This window comes from Eschrichtius robustus, chromosome 3 (assembly GCF_028021215.1).
Source record: "Eschrichtius robustus isolate mEscRob2 chromosome 3, mEscRob2.pri, whole genome shotgun sequence".
Taxonomy (NCBI): Eukaryota; Metazoa; Chordata; class Mammalia; order Artiodactyla; family Eschrichtiidae; genus Eschrichtius; species Eschrichtius robustus.
In genome coordinates, this window is record NC_090826.1 from 118,397,308 (window position 1) to 118,411,763 (window position 14,456).

A 14,456-nucleotide genomic window follows, 5' to 3' on the forward strand; every position below is an offset into this window, starting at 1 on the left:
ACAATTCACCTGCCGTGTTGCTCAACTACCCCCAATAAATCCAACTCTTTCTATTTTTCCTCTTTCTGTTCCATACCTAAGCATAAGTAGTTTTACAAGTTGCCCAGTGTTTTGTTAGAGTAACAGGGATAAGTGAGTATAAATAAATGTGTACAAAGTGATAATTGGAGTTTAGCTATAATTGTATATTCTCCCTTAACATGACAACATATTCCTGCTCTATCTAGACCAGGAGTTGCCTTCTGTTGCCCAGACCAGAATCTGGTGATTGAAAGAGAAGCAATGAGATGATAGATTTAATGCAGCAATCTCAACCAAGGGCAATCCCTCCCCACCCTAGGGGACATTTGGCAATGTCTGGAGAAAGTTTTGATTGTTACATTGCGGGGGGTGGTGTGCTACTGGCGTCTAGTGAATAGAAGCCAGGGGTGCTGCTAAACATCCTATAACACACAGAACAGCCTTCCACAGCAAAGGATTATCTGGTCCAAAATGTCAATAGTGCTGAGGTTGGGAAACCCCAGCCTAAAGGAGGTGTTGGACTCTGGAATGGACCTTTTCTTCTTCTACTTATTCTCTCCTCCTAGCCTTATTCAGCAAATATTAACTACGTGCTGGTATTTTGTTGGCCTCTGCTACATACCCAAGTTGATGCTATGTTAAGTATACCAATAAGACAGTGTCTCTGTCTATAGAAAGTTTACAATTTGGGATGGAGGGGCAGTAATACTCCTACCCATTAAACAATTAAAGCAGGGTATATAAAAATTCCCCATGGGATCCTACTGGACTCAGAAACATGTGATCGAGTAGAACAATGCCAGAGCAGCAATTATTTGTTTTAATCCATCTCTGAAATATTTTTCTTTAAAAATATACATAAATCTATTTTGGTACCATAGTAATACTTTTTTTTTAATGCTTGGACTGTTATTGTACATTCTCAGCCAATGAGAGCTAGCCTGCCAGATTCTACAGTAACCTTTGGTCAGTGAGTTAGCACACCATTTTATGACCTCAGCCAAAGAGCATTCTACCATGTTTCTCCTAAATTATGTGGTATGAGGTTATCCAGTGTACTTTTTCTTTGTGCCATTTATTCTGTGTGTAGTTTGGACCCACAGTGATCTACAAAATATGTACATGTGATCATTCCAGACATGCCACAAAGAAATAAAGGAATAGAATCATGCTGGATGTTAAAATTCGAGTCTTATGGTGGTTCCTAGCTCCCTCTAAAATGCCAGTTTTACGGTGGCTCCTAACACCTTCAAGTGGAAAGATCAGAAAGCAACTGGAAATTGGTAAAAGTCCACAAATATCACTGCAGCATGAGAGGATCGATTAACAACTGTATGAATGGGAGTTGCAAGAAATGATGACCAGATATGTCATTTGGTGGAAGACCAAAGTGGAAGCTCAACTGCCAGTGGACTATGCTGGACCTCCAAAGATACTATGTTATAACCATTCTACATGGAATTGATTTCAGCTAATGGTACCATGTCCATGAATGCATCCTGCAAGCTCATGCTAAATAAGGAGGTCATGTACAGACAATAAAAGCGAACCGAGATCAAGGAAGGAAGAAATGGGTGCAGCTGGCTAAGTGTCTCACTTCTGTACTCCTCATCCATGTGTCTGTGTGGACCTCTATCGTCACACTGCATTTTAATTTTTTACTACCTTATTTCTGCTCACTAGAGGGTGAGCTCTTTGAGAGCTCCTTGAGCTCTCTGTTCCACATTGACTCATTGATGTCTAGTTTAATGAGGCATATTTAAACTCTCAGTAAATTTTGTTTCATTGAATTGAATTGGGTCAGCATAATAAGGGAAGGCATCGTGAAGAAGATGGGAATTAAGCTGAACCTTAAAGGATGAGTGGTATGTCTGGCATCAGCAAAATCTCCAGATTCTCCCCAGGGGACCCAGATTAGGTCAGGAACTTGGAAGCCTCAGGGAGAGAATCTGCTATCATCAGGGATGAGGAAGGCAAGAGCATAACTGAAAGAATGAAAGAGAGAGAGAGAGAGAGAGCGCTTTTCTCTGTCTCTACCTGTCCTGGGGAAGTTGGAGAGGGGATGGGAAAGAGGAATTATTATACTAGATAGGTTTATGGCCTGTGAAGTTTAGGATTCTGTAACCCACAGAGGTCCTAATGCAGCTACACTGGATGTTCTCTCTGAAATAAACATTAGATACAAAGCACATCTATTATCTTGTAAAGGCGAATACTTGCATACCCTATAACCCAGAATTCCATGCCTGGGTATATATGCCGAGTACATGTATACCAGAAGACAAGTACAATAATGTTCATAATAGCACTATTTGTAAAATCAAAACTTTGGAGTCAATTCAGTTGTCCAACGGAAAAATGGGTAAGTTGTGCTATCTTCACAGAACAGAATACTATACAACAGTAGAATAAATGAACCATAGCTACAATGCAGCAACATAAAAGAATATCAGGAATATTAACATTCAGTGAAAAAAGCAAGTCCCAGAAGACACCATATGGTTTGATGCCCTTTACACAAGGGAATATATTGTTTAACCATTCACTCATACATATGATAAACCTTTTTAAAAAGGCACAAAAATGGAAACACCAAGGTCAGGATAGTAGTTACCTCTGTGGGGCTAATGGGAGAAACCATCGGGGAGGAGCACATAGGTAGATATAAATTATTAATTTTTTTAATTTAAAAAAAATTATTTATTTTATTTATTTATTTTTGGCTGCATTGGGTTTTCGTTGCTGCACGCAGGCTTTTTTAGTTGAGGCGAGCAGGGGCTACTCTTTGTTGCGGTGCGCTGGCCTCTCATTGAGTGGCTTCTCTTGTTGTGGAGCACAGGCTCTAGGCGTGTGGGCTTCAGTAGTTGTGGCTCGTGGGCTCTCGAGTGCAGGCTCAGTAGTTGTGGCACACAGGCTTAGTTGTTCTGCGGCATGTGGGATCTTCTCGGACCAGGGCTCGAACCCGTGTTCCCTGCATTGGCAGGCGGATTCTTAACCACTGTGCCACCAGGGAAGCCCTAAATTATTAATTTTTAAAATCTTCTCAGAGTAGGAATTTAGGCCTCCTTAAATATATATATATTTCTCTAAATCATCTTCAAATTCCTTTATATTTTCTGCCATTGTCTTTTCTTAGAGGTAATAAGAAGCCAAGTTTATTACCTACAGTATGAAGTAGTTCTTTCCTTTACTGATCCCCAAGTAACCCCAACTTACTAAAGATTGCCCCCCCAGTATACCCTTAGTATTGCTGGATTTGGTGAACATTTTTTTGTTGACCTTAAAGGCATGACTGTAGATGTTTCACACATTTTCCCAGCCAGACAAGACAGCTAATTTTTGTCAGTACAGAAGCACCTTCATTTAATTTGACATTTATGTGCAAAGTACTGTGCAAGGTTCTAAAAGAAAAAAAGAAGACAAATTTAACATGATCTCTGCTCTCAAAGGAGAGTTCAATGGAAGCTTATGAAGAAAATCCCATCTCATAGATTTGTAGTTGCATTTTAAGAGCCTTTTCATATAATTGTGGATATTCTTCTTTGATGCTTCCTGAAAACACGACAAGGGGTAGTTTCTTAAACAGGAGTTGCATTATGGAATCTGAAACCATAGCAGCAAGCATTTCTTACTCTGTTACATTAAAATTCATTCGTCCTTCTTGTACTTTAAACAGATCTTTCACCCATGCATGGGTCGGTTGAAAATATTTGTTCACAAAGTTATACAGATCTTTCAAATGTTGATACCATCTCACTATATACAATATTTTAAAAATCGAATTTAATATCACCACCAATATCATCAGAAAAGTCTTTAATTACTGGGAAGCTGTCAAGCTCATGATCATGAATACAAATTTTTCCAAAATTCTAATTTTCATTTGAAAGCTTGAATTTCATCATTGGCAATAATTACTGTCAGATGTTTTCCTTGAAGTGACAGACTCACTTTGTTCACTTTTGAGAAAATGTCTGAGAAATACCCAAGTCTGAATGACCATAGTTTTTTAGTTATTCTTTCAATTAAAAATGATATTCCAAGAAAAAGAGTAGCTTGTTCTGGTTCAGCTCCGAACTCAATTGTGTAACAGCTTTCAATGAAGACAGCCTTTGTATTTCAGTACAGAAGTGCATACTTCCTATTTCATCACACAGAATATTAAAAATATGTATATTTTGAGTTCAATATTTAATAAAATTAATTTTAAAAATTATTTCATCAAGGTTTTGTTTTGGTTTTGGTTTCTTACTGTGAGTACATAACATAATGGTGAAAAATACAGTTTGGTGCCACTGCCTTAAATTGTGCTTTGGAGTTAGCAGTTTTATCCCCTGTTGCTTTATGCCATCAATGCAAGTGTCAACCTAGTGAAAAAGGCAAATAACCTCTTAGTATTATTATAAACATAGTTTTGACTTTGCAGGCCCCTTAAAGGGTCATTAGAACCCCCAGGTATCTACAGACCAAAGTGAGAATTATTGAACTAGATCATTCTTAAAGCCCAGCCTGACACTACTCTTAGAAATCCCAATATTTATGCATTTCTGAAGAGAAGAACCCATTTATTTTTCTATTCCTAAATCAGTTCTCTAGGTATAATAAAATAATTTTGACCTCAACTTCAGTTCAATCATTTTAAAGCTTTTAACTGGATGCTTCTTAAAAGTCTAAGTTGTTTATATTACATGTTTCTTTATTCCTTTGTACATCTATGAGAAGAAGCAGCAGCTTCTGCACAGCAATGGAAATAATCAACAGAGTGAAATGGGAGAAAATATTTGCAAACCCTGTATCTGATAAGGGGTTAACATCCAAAATATATAAGAAACTCAAACAACTTAATAGCAAACAAACCAATAACCGGATTAAAAAATGGGCAAAGAATCTGAATAGACATTTCCCAAAAAATGACATACAGATGGCCAATGGGTATATATTATAAAAAGGTGCTCTATGTCACTAATCATCAGGGAAATGCAAATTAAAACCACAATAAGATATCACCCCACACCTGTCAGAATGGCTGTTATCAAAAAGACAAAAGATAACAAGTGTTGGCAAGGCTGTGGAAAAAACGGAACACTTGTGCACTGTTGGTGGGAATGCAAATTGGTGCAGCCGCTATGGAAAACAGTATGGAGATTACTCAAAAAATTAAAAATAGAACTGCCTTATGAACAGTAATCCCACTTCTGGATATATATCTAAAGGAAGTGAAATCAGTATCTCAAAGAGACATCTGCATTCCCATGTTCATTGCAGCATTATTTACAATAGCCGAGATGTGAACACAACCTAAATGTCAACAAATGAATGGATAAAGAAAATGTGATATATGTGTATATATATTATATTATATACACTATATATTGTATGTATTATATATATCTATTATACACACAATGGAATATTATTCAGCCATAAAAAAAAGAAAATCCTGCCATTCACAACAATATGGATGAACTTGGAAGACATTATGCCAAGTGAAATAAGCCAGACACAGAAAGACAAATATTGCATGATCTCATTATGTGTGGAATCTGAAATAGCCAAACCTGTAGAAGCAAAGAGTAGCATGGTGGTTGTCAGGGGCTGGGGGAGAGAGAGAGAGAGAAAGTTGAGTATGAGGAATTGACTCGCGAGATTATGGAGGCTGAGAAGTCCCATGATCTGCCAACTGCAAACTGGAGACCTAGGAGAGGATAATTCAGTCTGAATCCGAAGGCCTGAGAACCAGGGGAGTCAATGATGTAAATCCCAGTTCAAGGGCCAGAGAAGATGAGGTGAGATGTCTCAGCTCAATCGTCGAGGAAGGAAAAAAAAAAAGAGGTAAATTCCTCTAAACCCTGGCTTTTGTTCTAAAAGAGAAAATAATATCTAAAACACAATACATTTATGTAAATTAATAATACAAAATATTTCTCAAGCGTAAGTATGTGCATGTATAAAGGATTGTAAACATTATATAGTGGGTGCTCATGTGGGGGAGAGAATGGTAATGTGAATGAAGGTAAAAAATCATAATAAAATGAGAGGAGACTTGAAAAGACTAGTGATGACAGTCTGCCGTGAGCACGAGACACAGAGCAGATTTTAGAGTGAGACAGATTTCTATTCAAATTCCAGTTCTATCACCACAGTTTCCACACATGTAAAATGGAGATAATAATAATCCTTCCTTAGAGGGCCCTCGTGGGGATTAAATAAAGTAACATCTGTGAAGCACTTGGCGTGGTGCAGGCGACATGCTCACGGCTGCAGCACTCACTGAAAGTAAGCTGGTGTCATCATCAATAGCAACAGCAGCAATATCCCATTATCATCACTGAAAACATCTTGTTCCTCAGAATTCTTATCAGATGACGGCATATCTTGTCCAGAAATTATGTCATGATAGGCTTCAAACAATTGCTCAGCTAACAAATGATAACTGTTAAATTTCTCTGCATAGTAAAGGCGTGAAGAATTAGAAATTCTGCAGGGAAAAGTCCTGGATGGAGAAAAAGATCCAATTTGGGAAAAATTTAGAAGAAAGCCTAGAATACAGAAGTGTGGGTGGGACATTCTTCAAGCCAAAATTTGAGCACTGTATGATATGAACCCTATGGGTGATTCTAGAAATTTTCAGGGAAGATCGGACACCTCACAAATTTTGAGTGTAATCAAATCTCTTATGGAGGGACTTCCCAGGTGGTCCAGTGGTTAAGACTCCGTGCTCCCAATGCTGAGGGCCCGGGTTGATCCCTGGTCAGGGAACTAGATCCCACGTGCTGCAACTAAAAAGATCCTGCAAACCACAACTCAAAAAAAAAAAAAAAAAGATCCTGCGTGCTGCAACTAAGACCCGGCACAGCCAAATAAATAAATAAATATTTTTTAAAAAACCTAGCTCAACTGCCTAAATACATGAATCACCTTCAATGACTTAAAAAAAAAAAAGTTTCTTATGGAATCAGGTGAAGAGGCTGAGATCTGTCTTCTGAGTCATAAGAAACCAAAACAGAGTCGGCTTGTGTAGACTAAGGGACAGCTGATGGGTGCATTACATTCTTATCATAGAGGTGGTGACCTGGTGCAGAGGTCAGACCTTGTGGGCGGGTTGTAGATGATGTGGGAAGGCCCACACAGGCCCCGGATGAGGCATCAGGCAGGAGATGGGGAAGCTGGGGGCACTGCCTAGCCTGGACCCTCCCAAAGCAGGCAGTTATAATCTCTGTTCCCGGTATCTAGTTCTCTCCCTCCCCCACTCCTGAGCACCTTATCAATTACCTCCCTACTGTTCAGACCCATATGACTCTATCTCTCTTTTATCAAAACATGCTCTCAAAACAGGATCCGAAGTGACCAGCTTAATTTAAAGGACCAATCACATTTCCCTAAGGGGCACCTGCATTTCAACAAGGACTAGCACATTAAGAGAAACTATGAGGGAATTCTCCGAGGGAAGCTTCGGGCATCAGCAAGGAAGAGGGGAAGGGACTGTCTTTAAGAGAGTTGACAGGGTCTGAAAATCGATCTCCTTCCTGCCAGAGCTCCAAGGGAAGGAGATGCCCCAGTATTAAACAGCCACGGGTGAGGACAGAAGACGGTCCAAGGAGACATACTATCAGGTTGGAAAATTCATTAAGTATTTACAGGAGAATTCAGGTTCCCCATTGCTCAGGGTATGATCACATGGCTTGGAAAGCACAAGCAGTAGAGTTGGGAGGACGGTTCTGAGAAGCTTCTAAGGGGCTGATGCAGTGACTTCTCTAACACAGGTAAGAACTATTAGAACTGGGGCATGGTTGGGGACAGAGAGAAGGAAGGAAGGCACAAGTGAGTGGAGATGCTATAGGGTGAGATCATTGAGATGGGTAGGAAAGAAGAGTTTTCTAATTTCTGAAGGTTTAAGGTTCCAGGAAGGGAGAAAGGGGAAACATAACATTTCTATTCTTGACTGTGACACTGTAAGACAGTGACAGAGAAGGTGGTTGGTGAGTCATGCTTTTCTGTCTATTCACCCATGGGAGGATGTGAACTCTGGGTGCACGCAATCCAGTGTCAACCTCACTAGGCCTCACGCCAATGTCTGTCACCAGGAAGTGAGCAGAATAAACGTCCTGGGTGGACCTCAAGGACATGAAGATGTCTTTCTCAATTGAGGCTTATGGAGCCTGCTGGAGGATGGGGAGGAGGTGGGATGGGAGTGGGATGTTTAGGGGAGCCTGAAGGTGGCAGGGTCACCTGCCAGAGTCTGGGGTTCTGTGTGGCTTTAGTGGGCTGCAAAGGGCACAGACTCTGCTCAGCAGGCCTTCTCTACAGGAGTTGGGGCTGGCCTGAGATGTGAGGCGGCTTCAGGGATTGTAGGTGGGACGATGTTTGGTGCCTGGGACACCTGAGAGTTGACACATATCCAGCCTGACTCCTGCTCTCTCCAGCCCACCTCCTGCTCTCTCCAGCCCACCGTCTTCAGGAATTAGAAATGGGTGGGAGAAGCAGCAGTGTCTCCGAGTACTCAGTGGTCAGCACTGGCCATCTTCTCTCTCTCTCTTCCCCCATCCCATGCCGGTGCATCTCCATTGGTCTGCAGCTGCTGCTGGCAGATCCATCATGTGGGAACTGACAGCCCTCCTGCTCCTGGGTGAGTCCTCAGTGAGGTAACAGCGGCACAAGGACTTTGGGTGTGGGGAAGAGTGGGGGCCAGGGTATTTCTGTGTGTGTGTGTGTGTGTGTGTGTGTGTGTGTGTGTGTGTGTGTGTGTGTGTGTGTGTGTGTGTGTGTGTGTGTGCGTGTTGGGGGAATATTCAATCCTCGATTCGTTACCTATTTTTGGAGAGGAAAAGAGGAAGGGGCTTGCTGAGAGCTGAGAGAAATAAAGGCAGAAGAAAAACAGGTCTTGAGACTTGTTGAATCTTTCCTATGGTCAAGAGAGTCCCTTTCTTTCCTCTCATCTCCAACATCCTCCTTCTTCTTGCTTCTTTATTTCTTGTTTTGCAGTTCCAAGCAGTGGGCAAGCTGGTGAGTCTTACACATCCCTCATCCAAATTTTCTACAACTTCCACTCCAACCATCCTAAGTGACCTGCTTGGGTATCCCCACTTCTTAGCTGCTCTGGGGTAGTGACTCTTCTCATGGCTCCTCAGTCCCAGTGACTGAGTTTGCCTGTAGGCACTGGCACTTAGAAATGGTGCTGACCAAGAGACTAGTTTGTAGCCCGATGAGGTCTCTCCTCTCGCAGGGATGGGTCCTGGAAGCTAGCGTTTTCTGAGATTTCCCAACCTCAGACCTCATCTTTGGGCACCTCACCATGATTCTCTTTTTCACATTGCCCCCTCCCATACCCCACCCTCCCAGCTACTCTGGAGAAGCCCATATTGTCTCTACACCCACCCTGGACCACAATCTTCAAGGGGGAAAGGGTAACCCTGCGGTGTGATGGGTACCACCCTCTGCTCCTGGAGCTCCGACCCAGCAGCACTCTCTGGTATTTGGGCCACCTACTCCTGCCCTCTCACAAGAAGAGCATCGAGGTGCAGACACCAGGGGTGTATCGATGCCAGACACGGGGAGCACCTGTCAGTGACCCCATCCACCTCTCTGTATCCAATGGTGAGTGTTTGAGCATGGGGGAAGGGCAGCACACATGTCCTTTGGTAGTGGTGGCCCTCCTGTGGGGGAGGACACTGGGCCACTCCCATTGGGGCAGGAAGGAGGGGGTTATATTGAGTCTCTGGGGGCAGGCAGGGACCTGCTTGGCACTATGTGAGAGATGCAGTAAGCCTTGCGTGGCCCCAAAAGTTCCCTTACCATCCTGCCACAATGGACACTAAATAAACATTTCTGTTCATTTAGTAGCTCAGAAGAGAAGAGGCTCCAAGGACCTGGTATACTGAATAGAGAACTTCTGAGGAGGGGGGTTGGGTAGGGAGAGAAAGGGCAAAGCAAAGCAGGAAAAGTGAGGGTCCCTGGGCAGGCTGCGTGCAGCTGGGGGAATTACTCCTGCTTGAACAGTGTGATGCTTCTCTGTGCCTCCCATCACTAAAATACGGCCAATGATAATATCTATTTCTTTGGTTGTTGTGAAGATTAAAAATGAATTATGATAGGTTTTCAAAGAAAAAAGCAGATGAAGAGAGCACTTCAGCAAAATTTTATTATAGACATGTACACATGTGTACATAAGAGTCAATTAAACTAATTCCCTGGGGGATAAAAGGATTGCCAAACAGGATAAGAGAAATAACAGTAATTTGTTCATTAGGGCACAGGATTGGCTACTTTGCAGGGAATATTATGTCATTTTAGCCTGGTAGGTTATATTTTGTATTCAGAATTTAAAGATCATCACTCAGTGTTCAGATTAGCACTTATACTTCACATCCATACTCTGTGGTTTCTTGTTTGGAAATTGATAGCGAGTACAGATAAGATATTGAATATGATAGACGGTAGTCACTGCTTGCAGAACTGTGAGTAGCACAGAGATTGTGGCTATCACTTGTGGAATTCTTTCTCGATGTAAAACACCTAAAGTGGCATCTAGCGGACACTAGGGCTATGTAAGTGTTGGCTATGATGATGATGGTGATCAGGTAAATAAGGGTGCTGGGGGAAGTGCCTAAGGCTGGGGGTGGGGTCAGGTAAGTTTTCTCAAGGAGACAGGATCTAAGCCCAGATCTGCTGAATAAGTAGGCCTCAACTACAGCAGGTGAAGGGGTCTTCTTGGCAGGTACAAAGCCTCTGGGCTCAGAGCAGGGCCAGTTCTCCCAGCAGTCCAGTATGTATGGACTTAGTCTGCATTAGGAATGGAAAGTGGAGAGAGAAAAGGAGACATGGGGCAGGGGAGAATCCTGAGATGGTGCTGAAAAGGTAGGCAGGGGCCAGGTCAGGAAGGCCCTGATACCATCCTAAGGAGTTTAAACTGGATTCTGATGGGCATTACTCTTTGAGGCTGGAACCAAGTCTCAGGCATATTTGTCTTCTTAGTACCTAATAAAAGGCTGGCCTTCCCCTTTCCTTCCCACTCACCTTCTGATGCTTCTTGTTCTGAGGCTCCTGGGGTGCCCAGTAAGGGGGGAGGGAGTTGGTGAGGAGAAAGGGGGAGGAGGGGGGAGCAGGGAGGCGGAGAAGTATGGGAGGCCCCAAGGGCTGGACTTTCTCTTGGAGTCTGTCTGTGCTGACTGTCGTAGACTGGCTGATCCTGCAAGTACCCTATGCTGCGGTGTTCGAGGGCGAGCCGCTGGTCATGCGCTGCCGCGGTTGGTACGACAAGGTCGTCTACAAACTTCACTACTACCACGATGGCCAACCCGTGCGCTACTTCCACTCCAGCGCCAACTACACGGTGCCCCAGGCGCGCGCCAGCGATAGCGGGCGCTACCAGTGCTCCGGCACCATGCGCATCCCGGTGGAGAGCGCGCCCATGTTCTCCGCCAAGGTGGCCGTGACCGTGCAAGGTGGGGGAGACTTGGGGCCGGGGAGGGAGGCGAACGAGCTCTGGGAAATTCTGGGACAGAAACCAGGCGGGGAAAGGAGGGGCGGAGGTTACAGTAGCTGGCACATGGCGGATTTCTCTGCGGGACCAAGTACACATTCTCCTCTCCTCCTCCTCAGTGAAGTCGCACTTGATCTGTAGCCTGCGTGGGGGCAGGTGTCCCTTCTCCCCGATACACATCCGGCTTCTTACTCCGGGTAGAGGCCCCCATATTGGGGGCAGCTCTCTCCGCAGCCCCAGCCAGAAACACAGCGGCAGTAGATGGGATCACTGTGGGACTGGGGCGAGGGAACTGCTCCTGAGCGTCTTGCGAAGCAGGCGCAGCGACCCCCTTCTAGGTTGGAGAACCCGAGCTGGGTGTCAGTCGGGAGGTGACACGAAGCGTCATACCTGGTCCCGCCTCCTTTCAAGCTCTCCCCTCCCTCGTGGACTCGTTCCCCACATTTCAAAAGACTTTCCTCCCTCCACGTGTACACACAGCCTCCTCCCTGGTCGGCTACGGGCCCTTGTGGGAAACCGGGAGAGGGGTCGTGGGACCGTGGACCAGCCGGTTCCCTGGGACCCCTGCGCCGGCCTAAAGTGCATCCTTAGCCACTGGGCCTCCTCTCCGCAGAGCTGTTCCAGGCGCCGGTGCTGAGGGTGATGGGCCGGGTGGAGGCTCGCGGCGCGGCCCTCGGCGGAGTGGTCTTGCGGTGCGAGACGCTCCTGCACCCTCAGAAGCGCGACACGCCGCTGCAGTTCGCCTTCTACAAGTACAGTCGCGCCGTGCGCCGCTTCGACTGGGGCGCCGAGTACACCGTCCCCGAGCCCGAGGTCGAGGAGCTGGAATCGCACTGGTGCGAGACTGCTACCGCCACCCGCAGCGTCCGGAAACGCAGCCCTTGGCTGCAGCTTCCGGGGCGGGGTGAGTGACTGCCCTTTCGGAAGCCCACCCGGGCGGGTAGCCCCGCCTCCGCCCCTCTGGAAAGCTTGTCTCCCCAGCCCTCCCCCCTTCTCCCCGCGCCTTCCATCTCCATCCCCCATCTCCGCCCGCCTCCCCCTTCCTTCCCTCCTCTCCACCTCTGTTCCCGCCCTCCTCACTCCCCTTACTCCTCTCCCCGGCCCGGCGCTTCTCTCCCACCCCCACCACCCCCATCCCTTGCCCCCTCCTCACCCCGCAGGCCTTGGGAGAAGGATTTCAGCCGTGCGGTTCTCTTTGTGTTGCGTTCACAGGTTCTCCCCTGGACGTGGCGTCCACCACCGTCCCGGTCCCACAGGCCGCGGCTTTGGCGCCCGGTAACAAGCCGCTTTCCTTCAGAAAGCCCCCGCTGTCCAGATCGGTCCCGTCGGTCACCTCCGTCCCTAACACCCCCTCAGCCGGGCTGCTGTTCCCCGCGGGCGGAGGCCCCACTGCTGGGCCACCGGCCTGCGCTCCGCTGACCCCCTTGGAACAAACCACTGGAGCCCTAAAACCCGACGTGGACCTTCTGCTCCGAGAAATGCAGCTGCTCAAAGGCCTTCTCAGCCGGGTGGTCCTGGAATTAAAGGAGCCACAGGCCTTCCCAGAGCCCAGGGACACACTCGAGACCCCCGCTTCCCACTTTGCTGTGAGTCAGGGAACCCCCGAGACCGCTGCTGTGGAGAGCTGAGGGAGGGGGTGGCTACTGCCCCCTCTCCAGGCGTATCCATCCGTGGTCTCTCCTGCTTCCCATCACGTGGAGACCCTACAAAGCCATCTCTGTTTGCATCCCTCTGTCTTACTGTGGCTTATAAAGTGTGGTGGCTGCCATGTCCATCTAACACAGCACATCCTTGTAACCACAAGGCCTTCCCTCTGATGGCTTCCTTCCCCTCACAGATTTCAGTAAGGAAGGAGAAACCTGTTATTTACTACTTTGAGGTATATGTTTGGAAGTTGAATTCAGTCATCCTTAGCTTTTCATATAAATCCACCCAACATGTATTTCAGCACAGGCAATTTTTTGGTACTTAAGGTTGTTTGGTACTAAGCTCTTTGGAACGTTTAAGGGTCAAGTTGTAATTATTCATCATGAATTTAATGTTAAATTTTAAAAGACTTTCAGTTCTGTTTCTGATGAGTGTATACCCTCAAAGTCCTGGGCTAGTTTTAGAGAGGGAAAGGGACTTGTGTGGGCCTCCATTCCAGGTTACAAGGGTCAGCATACTGTTAGACTCACCCAGATGCACCTCCTGCACCAACATAGCTAGACAGGCTGATGGGCTCTGGTGGCAGCAGGCAGGCCATGCTCACTTTAGCCTAACTAAACAAGAGGTACTATTAGCATCAAGAAATCTCTTTGAAGAAAGTTTAAGACAGATTCGCAAAATTGCTGAATTCTAGTTTTTAGCAGGTTCTTACCTCCCTAAGAGCCATTCCAACACTAACATACAATTCAATTTTTATAAGTCCCTCATCTGCCTACTAAAACTATTGGTTTTCTGCAAGTCTGGTGTGAATTATTCCCAGGAGGTTTATTTCTCATTGGGTCCTTACCCTTCATCAGTTAACCTTTACTGCTAAGGCTTAGAACTAATAACAACTCTACCCTCCCATCCTTCTACTTGATACATATTCAGTCACAATGCAATTTCCCATTTTCTTTTTGAACAATTAACCAGAATAACATCAACATCCTTCATCCTTTTCTTCTTAGTATTATTTTCACCATGTTATTACTGCAAAGTCACTGAAATTATAAAAAAGAGAGAGGCAGGTGGGTACACACATAAATTACAGTGCAATGTGATAAGTGCTCTATGAAACACTGGGAATTCAGAGGAGGAAACTGAATCTTGAAGGAAGAGCAAGATTTCACCAAGTAGAGATGTGAAAAGATTGAAGGGTAGGGCATGCAGGCTGAGGGTGCAAAGGCAAAGAGACATAAAAGACCATGGTGTGTTTGTAGAGCTGCAAATAATTGAAAGTGGTTGGAGAATTATGTGTATTTATGCATGT

General features: G+C 45.3%; 1 protein-coding gene across 3 annotated transcripts; it reads left to right on the forward strand.

Moving 5' to 3' along the window:
• Positions 1-8,616: 8,616 nt before the first annotated feature.
• On the forward strand, positions 8,617-13,502 carry FCRLB (Fc receptor like B). 3 transcript variants are annotated; one of them, XM_068538335.1, is made up of 6 exons: positions 8,617-8,647; positions 9,004-9,024; positions 9,361-9,615; positions 11,196-11,462; positions 12,114-12,404; positions 12,713-13,502. In XM_068538335.1, the coding sequence occupies exons 1-6, from the start codon at positions 8,617-8,619 to the stop codon at positions 13,126-13,128; spliced, it is 1,281 nt and encodes a 426-aa protein (XP_068394436.1). In that variant the 3' UTR covers positions 13,129-13,502. The 3 variants fall into 3 exon arrangements, with proteins under 3 accessions (XP_068394436.1, XP_068394437.1, XP_068394438.1); XM_068538336.1 differs by having other exon boundaries at positions 12,259-12,404; positions 12,713-12,997; XM_068538337.1 differs by lacking the exon at positions 9,004-9,024 and having other exon boundaries at positions 12,259-12,404; positions 12,713-12,997.
• Positions 13,503-14,456: the final 954 nt, after the last annotated feature.

Excerpts from the sequence above, each read along its gene's own strand:
- FCRLB (XM_068538335.1), top strand. The coding sequence starts at position 8,617 with ATGTGGGAACTGACAGCCCTCCTGCTCCTGG. Across the intron at positions 9,025-9,360 it reads TCCAAGCAGTGGGCAAGCTG|CTACTCTGGAGAAGCCCATA; the intron begins GTGAGTCTTACA and ends CCACCCTCCCAG. Across the intron at positions 12,405-12,712 it reads GCTGCAGCTTCCGGGGCGGG|GTTCTCCCCTGGACGTGGCG; the intron begins GTGAGTGACTGC and ends TTGCGTTCACAG.